This window comes from Pteropus medius, unplaced genomic scaffold (genome assembly GCF_902729225.1).
Source record: "Pteropus medius unplaced genomic scaffold, Ma_sr-lr_union100, whole genome shotgun sequence".
In the NCBI taxonomy this organism is placed as follows: domain Eukaryota; kingdom Metazoa; phylum Chordata; class Mammalia; order Chiroptera; family Pteropodidae; genus Pteropus; species Pteropus medius.
The window spans coordinates 59,108-76,948 of record NW_024343947.1 but is presented as its reverse complement, the minus strand read 5'-3'; the positions used below and the strand labels follow the sequence as shown (position 1 = coordinate 76,948).

General features: G+C 35.6%; 2 protein-coding genes across 2 annotated transcripts; one reads left to right on the top strand and one right to left on the bottom strand.

The window, feature by feature from the left end:
* The first annotated feature begins 4,148 nt into the window (after positions 1 to 4,148).
* Positions 4,149 to 5,093, top strand: LOC120607080 (olfactory receptor 502). Its single transcript, XM_039868688.1, has one exon. It carries the CDS (start codon positions 4,149 to 4,151, stop codon positions 5,091 to 5,093), a length of 945 nt encoding a protein of 314 aa, XP_039724622.1.
* A 10,491-nt stretch (positions 5,094 to 15,584) lies between these two features.
* On the bottom strand, positions 15,585 to 16,517 carry LOC120607079 (olfactory receptor 491-like). The gene has a single exon (XM_039868687.1). The coding sequence runs from the start codon at positions 16,515 to 16,517 to the stop codon at positions 15,585 to 15,587; it is 933 nt and encodes a 310-aa protein (XP_039724621.1).
* Positions 16,518 to 17,841: the final 1,324 nt, after the last annotated feature.

The following is a 17,841-nucleotide window of genomic DNA, read 5'->3' as shown; positions in this document are numbered from 1 at the left end:
CTGAAAAATGGGGTGGCAGGGGGGGAGATGCTTATGTACTGTCCTCCAGCGTCCATTAATTGAAGTTTCTCCTGGGAAACAATGAGATATCACTTCATACAAGTCAGAATGGCTATCATCAGAAAGTAAAAAAATAACAAGTGTTCCCTTAACTGCTTCCACACTGGGATGTACTTGTCTGTGGACAATACAGCTTACTTATGGTTTCCCAGAAGGCCTTCTGTTTCAGAGGAGGAGAGGACTACTACAGTAGAGTTTTGACAGTTAGTACTGGATGTTGAAGACTGACAATGTGAATCAGAATCACATAGCTCGAGTTGTTTGGATTCCTCAATTTCAGTTCTCCCATCTGAAAAATGATCATAATAAAACTGCCTACATCATAAAAATTGTACTGAGGATTAAAAATATGCAAAATGTGAAGCACATTTCTTGCCAAAAAGTTAATTTTGAATGAACATTGGTTCTCATTATTTTCCTGGTAGTAAACCAAGTTCCTCAAAAGTGGAGTGCCAGGGGTTGAGATAGGAAAATTTAAAATCAGCAACAATAAAAAAAGACATACTAAATGAGAGAAAATATCGGCAAATGATATATCTAATAAGGAGTTAATATCTAAAGTATATAAAGAACACATGCAACCCAGTAACAACAAAAAAATCACATTTAAAAATAAACAGAGGAACTAAACAGATTTCTACAAAGAGGACATATAGATGGCCAACAGAAATATGAAAAGATGCTCAACATTACTAATCAGCAGGAAGATGCAAATCAAAACCACAATGAGATATCACTTCATACAAGTCAGAATGGGAATCATCAAAAAGTAAAAAAATAACAAGTGTTGCCGAAAATGTACAGAAAATGAAATGTTTGTACACCATTGGTGGGATTGTAAATTGGTGTACCCACTATGAAAATCAGTTTGGAGGTTCCTCAAAAAGTTGACAGTAGAACTACCATACAACTCCACAATTCTACTTCTGGATATTTATCTGAAGAAAACAAAAGCACTAATTTGAACGGATAAATGCACCCTTATTTTCATTGAAGCATTTTATAATAGCCAAGATATGGAAGCAACCACAGTGTCAATGATAGATAAATAGGTAAGGAAGATTTTATAATAAAATATTTTTCAGTGATAAGAAAGAATGAAATCTTTCCATTTACAAAAACATGAAAGGGCCCACAGGGTACTATGCTACTTGCAGTAAGCCAGACAGAGAAAGACAAACACCATATGATTTCACTTATATGTGGAATCTTCAAAACAAATAAAACAAAACATAAACAGACTCATAGGTACACAGAAGAGATTGGTGGTTGCTGGGGAGGGAGGTGAAAAAGGTAAAAGCGAGTAAGAGGAACCAACTTCCAGTTATAAAAATAATCCACGAGGATGTAAAGCATAGGGAATATAGTCAATAATATCATACTCTATACAGTGACAGATGACTAACTAGACTTATTGTGGCGATCGCATCATAAGGTCAATAAATGTCAGATCACTATGTTGTATGCTTGAAACTAATATGATATTGTATGCCAACAACAGATTAATAAAAAGCTTTTAAAAATTAAAGAAATAAAATTAGGATTCATAAGAGAATTAGGTAAGATTAAACCTAGGGTGGAAGACACCTGTATTCCACCATCATCCACCTACACCATAAGTGATCACCCCAGGAGGCAACATCTCAGGTTACTGTCAGTGAGATACTATTCCTCAACTGAAATTCATCCACATACTTTTTTTCTTTAAACTTAGATACAACTTTCAAAACTTTCATTTTTTCACATTTGATATTATAAATAAATGTAAATGTCTTAAAAATTTGTTTTATTTAAAATTCGATTTTACACCAAGTTCCAACTTATATGTCCCCAAAGTAATTAATGGCACTCTTATAAATATCGATAGAAAATATTTATCAATAAACACACACTGAATGGATAAAGCTAAGGTTACCTTTTTATACCGGAACTTTAGTATTGAATATTTCTTAATCTGAAATATCAAAGTAAACGTGGAACCAGTATTTGCCTATGAGACAATTTATTATATTATACTCTAATAATTATTAAATGAAGGTTACACAACTATGTGTGAACACCTAGGCAGAAGCAAAAGAATAAACTGACCACCTGGGAACTGACAGAAGTCTGGAAGATTAGTTGTTTGTGTGTGTGTGGATTGAACTGCTTGCTCATTATCCACTATAGAACATAATGATGCTACATGATGTTGCTGAACTCTCATTCCAATCTCTAGAATCTTCAGAGATTTATCCCCAAAGGAAACAAAAATTAAAGGTAACACTATAACTACAACGACTTCGATCTGTTAGTAAAAGATGAATGACTTCTTATTCTAAGAGGTAAGATTTTCCCTTTTGTTAATGAATCTGATGTACTGACATTCATTTACTGTTTGAAAACACTTTACTCCCTAAAATTATATCTGTACTCACAAGTCATAGTTGTGAAACAGGGCAGATGTAAACAGGGCAGCTAGCAAGCAACTTTGGCTAAATAGCTGTTTCCACCATTAGTTCATGTGTAAACAGGCATAATCTAAGTTACCAGGATTCCTGTTTATTTACCCGTAAGATGGAAACTCATATGGTCTTTCAACACTACCCAAACTTGGCACTCTCTAATAATGCTAACTAATTCACTGTCTCTGAGATAACCTGGGCCTTTATTGATATGTAAGAATTTGAAGATTTAAATAGATTTAAAAATTTAAAGGTATTACAAATATCTGTGCAGAAAGACTGACTTTGTTTCTCTCTCCGAATGCTTTAGCATGAAGGCAATGATGCATAGACAAAGCTCAGGATACAAAGTCAGAAAATGCGGAGATGAGAATCAACTTGGCCAAAAGCTGGGTGATCCATTTTCAATTATTAGTCTACACTTGATTCAGCCACATATTATGTTGAAAATAGGATTACTTCACTTTACAAAACTTTCATTAGAAAACATTGTTACAGTAGGAAGTAATTTGATGTAGTTTAATTATCTTCTGAATACAATCATGCTTTTTTGCAGTGATTACATTAATATTTGTAATCCTTTGATAAAACAGTAATATTCTGAATTACAAGTATTTTTAAAGTACCCAATAAATATACAACAGATGATCTCATTCATAACTTAATTTGAAATTCCTATCTGGATTAGTATCAGGAAAAAAAAATCTCATTTAACTGACAGATATTGTGAAACGGAAAAATAATTATGTGCTTCTTGTTTATGTAACTTCCAGGAGGCTTAAAGGACAATCTGTGGTCTGCTCAATGTCAGACATATTGATTTCACATTGAGCATTATTGAACTTCATCTCTTCCATAACCACTAAAGGAGTGGGTAGTTAGATTTCCTGGACTTCATACTCTGAATCCAACCACTTGCCATGTAACCTTGTTAAGTTACATAACTCCTTTCAGACTCAGTTTACTCATCTATAAAATAAGTATTATTTTAAGAGCAATGGACTATATATACACACACATGTGTGTGTGTGTGTGTGTGTGTGTGTGTGTGTATAGCTCTCAGCCCTAAGCTTACCATTTAGTAAGCAGGCAGTACATGTTAGCTATTAATAAAGTCTTTATAATCAATAATAAAGTAATAGCATTGTACAGTGTCAGATGGTTGCCTGACTTATGATGGTGATCACTTCTTTGGGGATCTAAATGCTGAATAACTATGGTGTGCACCTGAAACTAATAAAATATAGTGTGATAGCTAAAGTATAATAAAAATCTTAAGAAACAATTTCTTTATTACAATATATATTATAGTATACATATTACACAAAACATATATTACTACATATGTATTTACAAGTACTTTTGTTATTCTCACCTGTATTACATCATTTATTCTTTGAACTTAATGCCACTTTAAATGCATATGTGAAAAAAATATATCTATATATGAAAAAGACATTATTCTTTCTGGAGTTTCTGCTAAAATAAATTTTAAAAAGATAGACTCATCATTGCATGTAAATATGCATTGATGCCTGAATATCTTTATTTATAATTACTAGCTATACGTGTATTAAAAAAATGTATAAGTTATTTAATGTAATATTTCATTACAGGTTCCTTTGGTAGCAGCTACGTTATCTCATGGATTCCTTAGGAGATGGAAACCATACGGATGTAAAAGGTTTCATTTTATTGGGCTTAACTGCTGACCCAATCCTTCGTGTCATACTCTTTATGATCATCCTATGTATCTATCTGGTGACTGTATCTGGCAATCTTAGCACAATCATTCTTATCAGAATCTCTCCTCAGCTCCATCATCCTATGTATTTTTTCCTGAGCCACTTGGCATTTGCTGACATCTGCTTTTCAAGTTCTGTCACACCTAACATGCTTGTAAATTTCCTGGTGGAGAGAAATACAATCTCCTATCACGGATGTGGCATCCAGCTTGGTTCAGTTGCTCTCTTTGGGACCTTTGAGTGCTTTCTTCTGGCTGCCATGGCATATGATCGCTTTGTAGCAATCTACAACCCACTGTTTTATTCAACCAAGATGTCCACAGGGGTTTGCGTTCAGATCCTCATACTGGCTTATGTGAGTAGTTTTCTCAATGCTTCCTCATTTACTATTTGCTTCTATCTTTTACTCTTCTGTGGACCTAATCGAGTCAATCATTTCTTCTGTGATTTTGCCCCTTTAGTTGAACTCTCCTGTTCTGACAGCAGTATCCCCTCAGTTGTGCCCACATTTACAGCTGGCTTCAACATTCTGTTTACAGTGTTTGTCATAGTCACCTCCTACATCTATATCCTCATCACAATACTGAAGATGCGCTCCAATAGAGGGCGTCGCAAGGCTTTCTCTACTTGCACTGCCCACCTCACAGCTGTCACTCTATATTTTGGGACCCTCATATTTGTTTATGTGATGCCCAAGTCCACCTTCTCAACTGACCAGAACAAAGTGGTGTCTGTGTTCTACACGGTGGTGATTCCCATGCTGAACCCCATCATCTACAGCCTCAAGAACAATGAGATTAAGGGGGCTCTGAAAAGGGAGCTTGGCAGAAAAATATTATCCTAGAGAACTTGATATTCTGTAGGATTTTATATAATAACATTATAAATATAACAATAAAATAAAATTTAGTGCTTGTGGACTGAATATATTCATCCATATGTCATTAACCTGTGTGGAGACTTTTAGTGAAGGGGAATAATTTTCTGACATAATGTAAATTCGAGGCACATAGTGAGTTACTTTTAATAACATTAAATTAAATAGTTTTGTAAACACATATTGGTTCACATGAAAAAAATTTCAAATCTGTTGTAATCCTTTAAAAGTTTAATTCATATATTCTTTCGAAAATTGTTCTCTGCCATAAGTTAAGATTATAGGACCTCTAAACTTTTAAGGCTGTATCCATTATCAACAGCATTTCGTCCTGGAGTGAGTGTGATAATTATAGTTATGACTGAGTACATTCTAAGAGCAAACGACAAAGTGGAACCTATAGAAAATCGGTAGAAATGTTTTTTTTCTTGCAGGAAGGTTATCTGTAGAGGATGGCAGGGCTTGTGAATCCCTAAAATGATGAATTGTCTTCCTATTCACTGGCTCCAGTTATCTCATAGCGGTTCCACAAAGGAAAACAGGATGAGATGTTCCTGACTGATCTTTGAATTCTATCAGGTTGAAACAGGTGACTTCTGTTGGGAATAAGAGGGATTCCTGACCTCCCTGAGTGTGACCTGCAAACCCTAGGAGTGACCTGTTCATGGGCAGGCCTACATCCTGCTCAGGAAACTCAAGGGAACTGGATTGTTTCTTCCCTGAATTTGTGACTGCCCCTCAGAGAGGCTTACTCAAATTCTATATGCTACAACAACCACATTTATTCACCTTTCTCATCCCCTCTTTAGTGTTTGAGATGCAAAATGTATCTTTTTGACAGATTAAATTGGAATTAATCATTTCACTCATTCCTCTGTTCCTTCCTAGATTAAAAATTAATATTAAATGATCCTTTTATTCCAGGGGTTGTCCTAGGATTTTGGAAATAGAAGTGACAAGCATTCAAAGCTATGTGCCCTCACAGAATTTGTCTTAGAGCAAAAGACAGACAATAAAACTATCAAGTTAGTGATTCCGACTATTCAAAGGGAATGGTGCTATGGAGAAAGAAAAATCAGAGCACAGTAAGAAAAATTAACATGCTAGAGCCAGGGAACATTCAATGCAGATCTCGCTGGGAATGTAACAACTGAGACAGGATGTGGGAGATGAGACACTTCCTGTCGACCATGTGGTTACCTGTGTACATTTATGCAAGTCTAATCTTCCACTCACATGCATAGTATTTACTGCTGAGGCAATGCCAGGCTTGACAGTTTTAATTGATGTCATGGTGAAGACAACTAAAACAACTGATAACATGTTAAATGTATCTTAAATATCACATGAGAGGATCATATGGAATGGCCTCACCAGAAACTGTGAGGACCTAGACATACAGATATAATACCCCAAAATGTTTTGTAGTGAAAGAATTTGACAAAGCAGGTGCTCTGGGCCATGCATTCAGTGTTCTTTTGGGATGAGAAGGGCCTAAGTCAAAGCCTAGGTAGGACATGTCCAGGTGAGACTCCTGATGGTTATACCTCACAAATACCCACAGAATAAGAGGAAACCTGATATGACAAAGTCTTGCATAGACTCACATCCTGGAGATCTAGAGAGTCTTCTCGAGCCTTGAACTTGGACATAAGATGGTCCAGGACAGGTGGACTTCGGGGTGAACTGAATAAGCAAACAAACAACTCAAGCCTCAATTATGTCTACCGATAATCATTCAAATACAATGACCAGTGTCTAGTGGAAAATAATGACTAAACAGTATGAAAACAATCATATAGAACTTCCTAACTGAAAAATTCACCATGGCAGCAGTTATAGCAGGCATTTCTCTTTGGCGAGCATAATCTTCATGGCTTTTCGCATTGGATCACAAGAGAAAGCAAAGGCAGAGGAGCCATCCTAGCTTAGAGTCTCATTATTACAATTGAGAACAACATATCTTATAACACCATCAGGTATAAATCCAGGGTCCCGGTAAGCACTGGTTGCAGATATAAGAATCACTGCAATCAGGAAGCAGAAAGCATGAACAGAACATATTTCATATATTGTTCTTTCAGTCTAAATGTACTTTATAATTAAAGAATCATTTTTGTTATAACCAATGTTGCATGTAACAAAGCTGGCATTCCATTTTTGTCAGTATTTAGGTGAATTGGAATGTTCATAAAGTCAAATTTGTCCTTATAGAAGTCAAAGGATTTTGTTACTCCTTAAAAGGGATGGATGATACTTGCCATCTGGGACCTTAAATGCTGTGCAGATTCTATGCAGATTCTGTACTGTTTAGGATTCTGTACTCAATCACAAGCAGAACATAAGGCCTCTCTGTGGTGGTATTTGGGAAATGTGCCATCTACCCTCTGTGTGCATGTAAGGTTCTCAGAGAAATTATGGAACACCTTTGCATTTTATAAAAGAGGTGCTACTACATAAAGTCCTTGACAATCTCTTTGGTAAACGGTGTTGCGAAAATTAGACAGCCACATCTGAAAGAATAAAATTAGACCACTGTCTTACACTATATGGAAATATAAACTCAAAATTAATTAAAGACTTAAATATAAAACCTGAAACCATAAAACTCCTAGAAGAAAACTTAGGCAGTAAGCTACTTGATATCAGTCACAGCAATGATTTTTGAGATCTCACTCCAAAAGCAAACATGACAAAAGCAAAAATAAACAAGTGGAAATCCATCAAACTAAAGGTTTCTGTACAACAAAGGTGATAATCAAGAAAATGAAAAGACAACCCACCGAATGGAAAAATGTATATGCAAATGATATATTCGATAAGTGTCTAATATCCAAAAAATATGCTGAACTCGTACAACTCAATAACAAGAACAACAAAAAAATCCAATTTTAAAAATTGGCAGTGAAATAGACATTTCTGCAAAGAAGACATAAAGATAACCAACAGGCAAATTAAAAGATGCTCAACATCACTAATCATCAGAGAAAAGTAAATCAAATTCACAGTGAGATATCATCTCACACCTGCTAGAATGGCTTATATCAAAAAGACAAGAAATAAAAGTATTAGCAAGGATGTGAAGAAACGGGAATCCTCATGCACTGTTTGTGGGATTGTAAATTGGTGCAGCCACTATGGAAAACACCATAGCAATTCCTCAAAAAATAAAAATAGAACTACCATGTAATCCAGCAATTGTACTTCTGAATATTTTTCATAGAAAACCAACATGCTAATTTGAAAAGATATACGCACCCCTAGAAACAACCTCAGTGTCCATCAATAAATGAATGGATAAAGAAGTTGTGGTACATATATACAGTAGAATATTACTCAGCTATAAAAAGCATGAAATCCTGCCATTATACAATGTAGATGGACCTTGAGGGTATTAAATAAAAGAAGACAAAGAGAAAGACAAATACCATATGATTTCACTTATATGTGGAATCTAAAAAGCAAAACAACTGAACAACAATAACAACAAAACTCCAAAACATATAGATACGTAGAACAGACTGGTGATTGCCAGAGGTGAGGACAGGTGGCGGGGGGTTGGGAGCACAAAATAAGTGAAGAGGGTCCAGAGGTACAAAATTCTAGTTAAAAAATAAATAAGGCTTGAGGATATAATATCTTGCACGGTTTTTGAAGAAGTTATACCTGCTTAGACTTAAAGGACAGTAGAAAATGAAGAGATCTTTGGACTCTCAACTTAGAATGAGCAGGAAACAGGCCAAAAAATCTACTCAGCTATAATATGGGCGATTTTTTTTTCCCTACAAAATGAAAGACAATTCAGAGGACTGAATTATAAGCTCAGAAGGCAGAGCCAAGAGCCACAGAAACTTACAAGTAGGAAGCAAGGCTGGACCCTGATCAAGAAAATGGCAGTATGTGTTTAGTTGGATTTTGGAATTTCTATGGGCCCGTGTTGCTATGTGACTCCTGTATTCCCCTTTATGAACAGGAGAATTTGCTAAAGTTTTTCTACTCTTGTACCAACAGTGACTAATAGATGTATAGGGGACATATGCCTTGTGTATTTAGTTCCTAGGTCTTCAAATCAAGAGGGACTGTATTTGAGTTGTGTCCAAGGAACCTCATTCATGCCTGAATTTGATCTAGATCTCAGGATGATAGACCCAATGCTGATGCTATAATAGCATAATGTTTTAGGGAAATGTAGGAGGGTATGAATATATTTTGGCAGGTGGGAAATATGTCAATATTGTGGCCAGAGGAATTATGAAACATTAGAGATAGCTGCAGAGTTTTTGTTATTTCTCTCACTGAAAGGTGTGTCTAATTTCCATCTCCTTAAATCTGGACTAGTTTTTGTGATTTGTTTCACCAAGAGAAGACAGGATAAATAATGTTCTGGGTCTCCTGAGGCTAGGTCATAGAAAACACTGCAGATTCCTTTTTAATCTTTTGGGATACTTGCTACTGGAGTCTGAGCCAATGTGAGAAATTCAGCTACTCTGCAGGTAAGACCATATGGAAAGATTCTTAAGACTATATGCGGAACAAGTTTTCAAGCTATCCCTGCCAAAGTGCCAGGCATTTGAGTGAAACCATCATGGACTGTAGACATACCCAGATACCACCTGAATATCACTAAGTGACTCCTGCTAAGTACATGTGAAGAAAGATTGTGCCAAACCGAAGCTGAATTTCTGACTCACAAATATAATGTAATATAAAATAATAGTTCTGTTTTAAGCCAATTAAGTTTTGAGTGACTTGTTCTGCAGCAATAGATAACCTGAAAATCACTTTTCCTCGGCTAATAAATGACGCCCTATTCACATCCACCTAATACTACAAGCCAAACATTGCTGAGGGTTCAACTTCTTTCATTTTTAATCTCCCACACTAATCCACTGGCAAAGTCCTTTTTAGTCTCTTACTTAAACTATATCTTGAACAGGGTAATTTCTCTCTAACTACACTAAAACTGAACTAGCCCAATGTACCATCATCACAGATCTTGAATATTAACCTCATTGGTCTCCTGCTCCCACTCTTCCCTTTAATAATTTTTCATACAACCAGAATGATCTTTAAAAAAAACTACTCACATTAGATTAGACCTACTAAAACCACCATTAAATGGTAGGGATAAAATCCAAGCACTTTTCCATGTTCTATGAAGCTCCCCATGATCTAAGCCTTTTTGAGTACTTCTCTCTTCCTGGGTAACCATGGTCTCTTTATTTCTTGACATCATCAGGATTTCGCACTTGCTGGTTTGTCTGGAATCTTTCCCCTCACTCTCCATATCAATGCATCCTTCTCATCTTTCAACTTTCTACTCAACTATCACTTCCTCCAGGTGGACTTGCTTTTCATTCTAAGGTAACACCACTCATATCATCACAGTTACTCTTTGTAAGCCACATCAACCCAATTGACTTTCTCCCACACCATTTATCATGTTCTGTAGTTATAATCTTTATTAATGCCTTAGTATCTTCCCCATTAAAATCTAAACTGCATTAGAACTCTGTCTACTCATCAACATATCTTCAGTGTTTACTCAGTTCCTAGAATATAATAAAGGTTCAACAAATATTTATGAAATAAATGACTATCCCATATCTTTCTGTAAAATGACTTCAAGGCCTGGATCAAAATTCCTCATAAACACGGAGGTCACAATGAAAGAAAATTATCAATGTTTGAGGCCCTCTCCCACCCCATCTCATGAAATATTGAAAACACGATAAGATGGTTATATAAATCTAAATAGATACAGTAGTTAATGTTGGTCAATGGTCTTTGACTCAAATCGGTTCCCAATGGGCAAAGCTCAAATGATACTTGAGGCAAAATACAGAAGACCTATGAACACTCTGACCTCTGAAGTATGGGTCTACAGTGTCCAGAGGGATATTAGCCTTTATATTCTGGACTTTAGTAGCGTTCACATAACTAAAGCTCTGAGATGTCATGGGAGTCAGGATGCACCTGAAATTCTTATGGATCAGTTGGAAATGTTCTTTATCAAAAATACAGCATTACAGTAACATCTCAAAAGAGACTCAGAGCAAGAGATGATATTGTCTCTTAGGTAATCATACCAGATTCCTGAAAAGGTGAAGTCATATATTGCTGAGATCACTCCTGCCTTTAGAAGACAAATGGAAGCCTGCAAATCTGAATAGACTCACCATGGGGGAGATTTTTATATGATATGATGATGGACTAATTATTCGCTGTATGGGATTCTAGTTATGAGCAATTACCTTTGGACTTTTATGATTTTTTTTCTATGATGTGTCCACAGCCGTACACTAGTGGGTGGTCTGTGACATATAGAAATATATCTTCAGTCTCTGCCCTCAGTTCCTGACACGTAGCTCCCCAAAACCCCTGTAATTTCCTGAGTGACAGCCGCAATTTTTTCTGATATATGTATTTATAAATTTCAATTTATTACTTTCAAGTATACATTACATAGGTTAGACATTTATATAGTTTATAAAACAATCCCGCTGGTTTCTCATTCTATCCTCTGGCTTTCTGAACAACCATTACATTAATGCTAACTACATTCCCTAGGCCATACTACCCATCCCTGTGACCATTTATCAACTACTAATTTGTATTTCTTTAACCCTTCACTCCATTCTCCCAGCCATGCAATCCTTCCCCCTCTGGCTGTTACTAGATTGTTCTTTATATTTGCATTTGTTTTTCATCAGTTTGTTTTGTTTGTTCCTTAAATTCTGCATATAAGTAAAATTATATGGTATTTACTTTTTCTGTCTGACTTATTTCACTCAGCATAATAACCTCTAGGTCCGTCCATGTTGTTACAAATGGTAGATTTCATTTTTTGAATGGCTGACTAATATTCCATTGTATATATGAACCACAACTTCTTTATCCACTTGTCTGTTGATGGGCATTTAGTTGCTTCCATATCTTGGCTATTATAAACTGTGCTGTCAAGAACATAGGAGTGCAGAGATCTTTAGAAATCATTGTTTTGGTTTTCTTTGGGTAAATACTCAGAAATGCAAATGCTAGGTCAAGAAGTATATCCATTTTTAATTTTTTGAGATACCTCCAGCCTGTTTTTCACAGTGGCTGTACCAACCAATTTGCAATCCCACCAACAGTGTAGGACAGTTCCCTTTTCTCCACATCCTCGCCAACACTTGTTGTTCTTTAATTTATTGATGATCGCCATTCTGACAGGTGTGAGGTGATATCTTATTGTGGTTTTAATTTTCATTTTTCTGATGTCTAGTGACCTTGAGCATCTTTTCATGTCTATAGGCCATCTGTATTTCCTCTTTGGAAAAATATCTGTTCAACTCTTGCAAAAAGTTCAAGAAGAGGGAAAGCTCCCCAATTCCTTTTATGATGCCACCACTACCTTCATTCCAAAACCAGACAAAGACATTACAAAAAAAGAAAACTATAGAGAACTATCTCTTATGAACATTGATGCTGAACTCCTCAACAAAATATTAGCAAACTGAATTCAGCAATACATTAAAAATATCATACACCATGATCAAGTTGGATTTATTCCTGGGATGCAAGTTTGGTATAATATCTGTAAATCAATTAATGTGATACATCACATTAACAAATTGAAAGATGAAAACCATACAATCATATCAATAGATGCAGAAAAAGCATTGGAAAAAATTCAGCATCCATTTATGATAAAAACTCTCAACAAAGTGGGAATATAAAGAATATACCTCAACATAACAAAGGCCATATATGACAAACCTACAGCTAACATCATATTCAATGGGGAAAGGGTAAAAGTGTTTTCCTTAAGATCAAGAAAGAGACAAGGATGACCACATTCACCATTTCTCTTTAACATTATGTTGGAGGTCTTAGCCACAGTGATAAGATAAAAAAGAGTAATAAAAGGCATCCAAATTAGAAAGGAAGAAGTAAAACTCTCGTTATTTGCTGATGACATGATACTACATGTAGAGAACTCAAGAGATTCCACTAAAAAACCTGTTAGAACTGGCCAATGAATTCAATAAAGTAGCAGGATACAAAATTAATATTCAGAAGTCAGTGATATTTTTATATACCAATGATGAACTTTCAGAAAGAGAAATTAAGAAAACAATCCCACTTACAATTGTATCAAAAAGAATAAAATTCTTGGGAATCAAATTAACCAAGGAGGTAAAAGACCAGTTCTAAGAAAATTATGTCATTGAAAAAAGAAATTGAAGATACAAATAAAAGGAAACATATACCTTGCTCATGGGTAGGAAGAATTAACATCATTAAAATGGCCATGCTACCAAAAGCAATCTATAGATTCAATGCATCCCTATCAAAATACCAATGGCAGGAGTATGATTTGTTTTAATGAAGCAACTGTTGTTGGGTTCCCGGATAGCTTCAGGATGGGGGCTGGTCACCAGAAAGACCAAGCCATGATTAGAAGATGGTAACTTTCTGCCTGCCCCCCTGTTCTACAAGGAAGAGACATTGACTTAATGCTGGTCAGGTAGCCTCCATAAAAATCCCTAAACAATGGAGTGGAGAGCTTCCAGGTTGGTGAACACATCCAAGTGTCAGATGGATGGTGACTCCAGCATCATGGTGACATAAGCTCCTGCCCTGGGAACCATTCCAGACCTCCAGTTATGTTTCTTCATTTGGCTACTAATTTGTATCCTTTCTGATACCTTTTATAATTAACTGGTAAATGTAAGTAAATGTTTCCATGCATCTTGTGAGCCATTCCAACAAATTACTGAACCTGGTAGAGGGTTGTAGGACTCAAACATGGGAGAGAGTTGTGGGCTAATCCCTAACTTTATAGCCAGCGGGATAGAAGTGTGGGTACCCTGGGGACGCATTACTTACAATTGGTGTCTAAAGTGAGGGCAGTTCTTGTGGCACTGGGCCCTTAAACCTGTGAAGTCTGACACTACCTCTAAGTAGTTAGCATCACAATTGAATTTTTAAAATTGGGCATCAAACCAGTGTTCACATATTTAGAAAATATTGGTATTCTAATTGTTTGTTGGTGGTGGAGGATTAGCATATATTTGGTTGTGAGAAGAACAACAGTTATCCTTTACCCATTATTTAAATCATTTCATATTTTTTAATTTATCTGTTACATTTCAGTCTTTGTTATGTATTTTCCACTTAAAATTTGCAATATTATAGATACTCTGCATTTTAACTTAGCAGCATATTATAAGTATTTTCCATTTTATTATATCTTATATCTCCCAATCATCACTTCCTTCATCCCATTACACTGAGACGTGGACTTTTATGCTCTAAGTCTTGCTTTCGGCTGCTCTCAACAGCTGGGCTTCGGTCTGGGAATGTCTGACTACAGAAAATCTCTGCACTCTTTCTAGTCTCATGGTGATGAAGTAAATGAGGGTAGATTGTTATACAAGAAACATATTTAGTGCAGTCTCTGACAGTTCTAGTTCTTTTAATGGGTTCTAATTTCCTTATAATGCAGACTAAGGAACTATGATTGTTAACAGATTAATTTCAATGGTAAGAATTAAAAGGTACCCTTTATAATTCTTACAAATAAAGAAGTCTACATTATGACAAATAGGACTATATTTTTATTATTTGTTTAAATATGGATAGACTTCTACCAAATCACGTGACTGTGGTGCCCAGACCTGACATGGGAATGTCAGAGATGAGAATCAGCAGTTTTCCCATCCTCATGCCTGTTTTCACATGTCTTCACAGCCCAGATCTTGGGAGTAGAATTTGTTCAAAAGACTGATACAAAGTAACAACTTAGGCTTCATTGCTCTGCTCAAACCTTCCTGGTGAATAACATTGCTGAAGTCATTAGACTGATTTAGACATTACAGTCCATATTAAATGCTTGGAACCAAATAACTTGATTCCTAGAATCAGAGGACTTGAGTCCACATATCTCCAGATAAACTATTAAATTTCCTTAAGACATAGAATTCTAATCTGTAAATTGAGGAAAATTAATAATTCCGCCATCATGGGATTGCTGGGAATAATAAATAGAGAAGCTTAGTGGTTTTAAACCTAGACTTTCTGGATTCAAACTCTGGTGCCACAATATCCTAGCTGCATGACTTGCAGCAATGTACTTAATGTCTCTGTGCCCCAAATGATTTTTTTTGTAAAATAGAAATAATAGTACTACTTCATAGGGTTTTGGTGAGGAATAACGCAGTTAATATATGTCACAGTAAGTGCAAATTATTGTTTGCTAGATTAATTAAATAGAAAAAGTACTTGGAATCTATGAATTAAGAATAGTAACAATTAGAGTAACAATATTTGGTTTACTAGTGAATAAAAGTGAGTTAGAGGAAGCATGAATTTAATTTAAGCAGTTACACAGCCTACCTATTTAGTAGTGCTAAGTGTAATATAGGTAAAAAAAAAACACAAAAAACTTTATAGTTCATCAGACAGGAATGGATCCTAAGAATGTAATCTGACAATTGCCTTTCTCAGAGCCTCTTTCACATCTCTGTTCCTCAGACTGTAGATAAGAGGGTTCAACATGGGGATCACCACTGTGTAGAACAGAGATACCACTCTGTTCTGGTCAGTTGAGTAGCTAGATTTGGGCATCACATAAATGAAGGTGATCGTTCCATAGTAGAGAGTAACGGCAGTGAGGTGGGAGGTGCAGGTGGAGAAGGCCTTGTGTCTCCCTTCAGCGGAGCGCATCTTCAGAACTGTGATGAGGATGCAGATGTAAGAGAGAGATATGACAAACACTGTGACCACAATGATGGATCCAGAAGAGATGGAAGGGATGATTTCAATAATGGAGATATCAGAGCAGGAAAGTTTCAACAAAGGGGAGAAATCACAGAAAAAGTGATCTACCTGATTTGATTCACAGAAAGACAGACTCAATAAACAGCCAGTAAATGTCCAAGCATTCACAAATCCACCCAAGTAGGACATCCCCACTAAGAGAATGCAGATTCTGGGGGACATGTGGGTAGAGTAGAGCAGTGGTGAGCAGATGGCCACATAACGATCATAGGCCATGGTAGACAGCAGGAAGCACTCAGTGGTCCCAAATTTGACCATAGCATAGAGTTGAGCCACACAGCCAGCAATAGGCAGAGAGATACCTTTCCTCAGGAAGCCCATGAGCATGACAGGTGTGACTGAAGAGGATAACCAGATGTCCACAAAGGCCAAATGACATAGGAAAAGGTACATTGGTGTGTGAAGCTGAGGGCTGCTACTGATTAACATGATTATGCTGACATTGCCCATTAAGGTGACAATATAGATTCCGAGAAATATCACAAAGAAGACGACACAAAGTGTAGGATCCTCTGTTAACCCCAAAATGATGAACTGTGTCACACTGGTATGGTTTCCAACCTCCATCTTCTCTGTGCATTATTCTTGTTGAAGGAAATGAGAATATCCATTTGTTTTAGACTTCTCCATGTTTTGCTACTGTATTGTCATAAAGGCAAAAAGTTCCTGTGTTTTGAGGCAGTCCTGAGAAAGTAGAATTGATGATAATAGGGGAAGACACAGAGAAATTACTGTAGTCTAATGCAACAATTTGAAGGCATACTAAAGATTCAGTAAAAATGAGAAAAGTATACCTATCAGAATGAGAAAATAGAAAAATGAAAATAATTTTAAAATATTTCTTTATTATAAAATATTTTTATTTGGGACTTTATCGACCTGAAAATTTCACTTATATACACTTTTCTTTCCAATAACTTCAACTAAATATCAATCCTTACATGCAAATTCTACATATTTACATATTATATTTTTATGTAAATATGTAAAAATTCACTTACAAACCTTTTAACAATGCCTCACAATCCATTTTCAGGTTTTAATATTTATTCTATTTTCATGTATTTTAATACTGGGGCATATGTAAGTAGTATTTAGATACTTGTAATATTATATATTCCATTTTCATAATTCACACTTTCACTTAATATTATCAATAAAGTATTTCCTAGTCTTCTCAGAAATTTTCATATCTGAAATGCTGGATGGATTCTATGTCAAATTCCATGGCATGGTATTTATGGAGCTTCATATTCTGTCTCTGATTATTTTTCTAAATGTGTCTTCCTTTATGTAGTTCCTTGCAAGTTTTGTGCCTTTAAGAGTCATGTTAATATGAAAGAGAGATTTCTACTCAACTTTCAGTGATTCTAATTTTTATAGAAACACATTTTCTGCTAACAACGTTATTTTAGTTCATAAGTTTAAACGTTTACCATGAGTGATATTGGTACCAAGTATCTTCAAAATGTCTTAGTATCTTAAACATTTTTTTATTCTCTTACTGTAGATAAGAAAGCATTTAGTATTTCCAATGGTAGAACTTAGTTCGAATGAATGAATGTGAGGTACAGTGAATCGATAGTCGAGTCCTGCAGCTCATAAAAGAATGTGTCTATTTCTTCTTTGACTGATCTTCATTAAGTGTACTTAAATTACTCAGTGACAGGCAGGTTACTGCCATTGCTGTTAGCTCTATCATTAGAAAAAAATGTTTTTAATCTTATCAATGATCCTTCAGAAGTTTAATGGTATAAAGGGCACAAACAATTTCCTTTCTATAAAAAAAAACTTTGAAATATTCATATATAGCTAACATGCCTCCACTGCCTTTCCTTTTCTAAAATTGAGCATCCATAGTTCCCTTGGCCATTCCACCTATGGCACACTT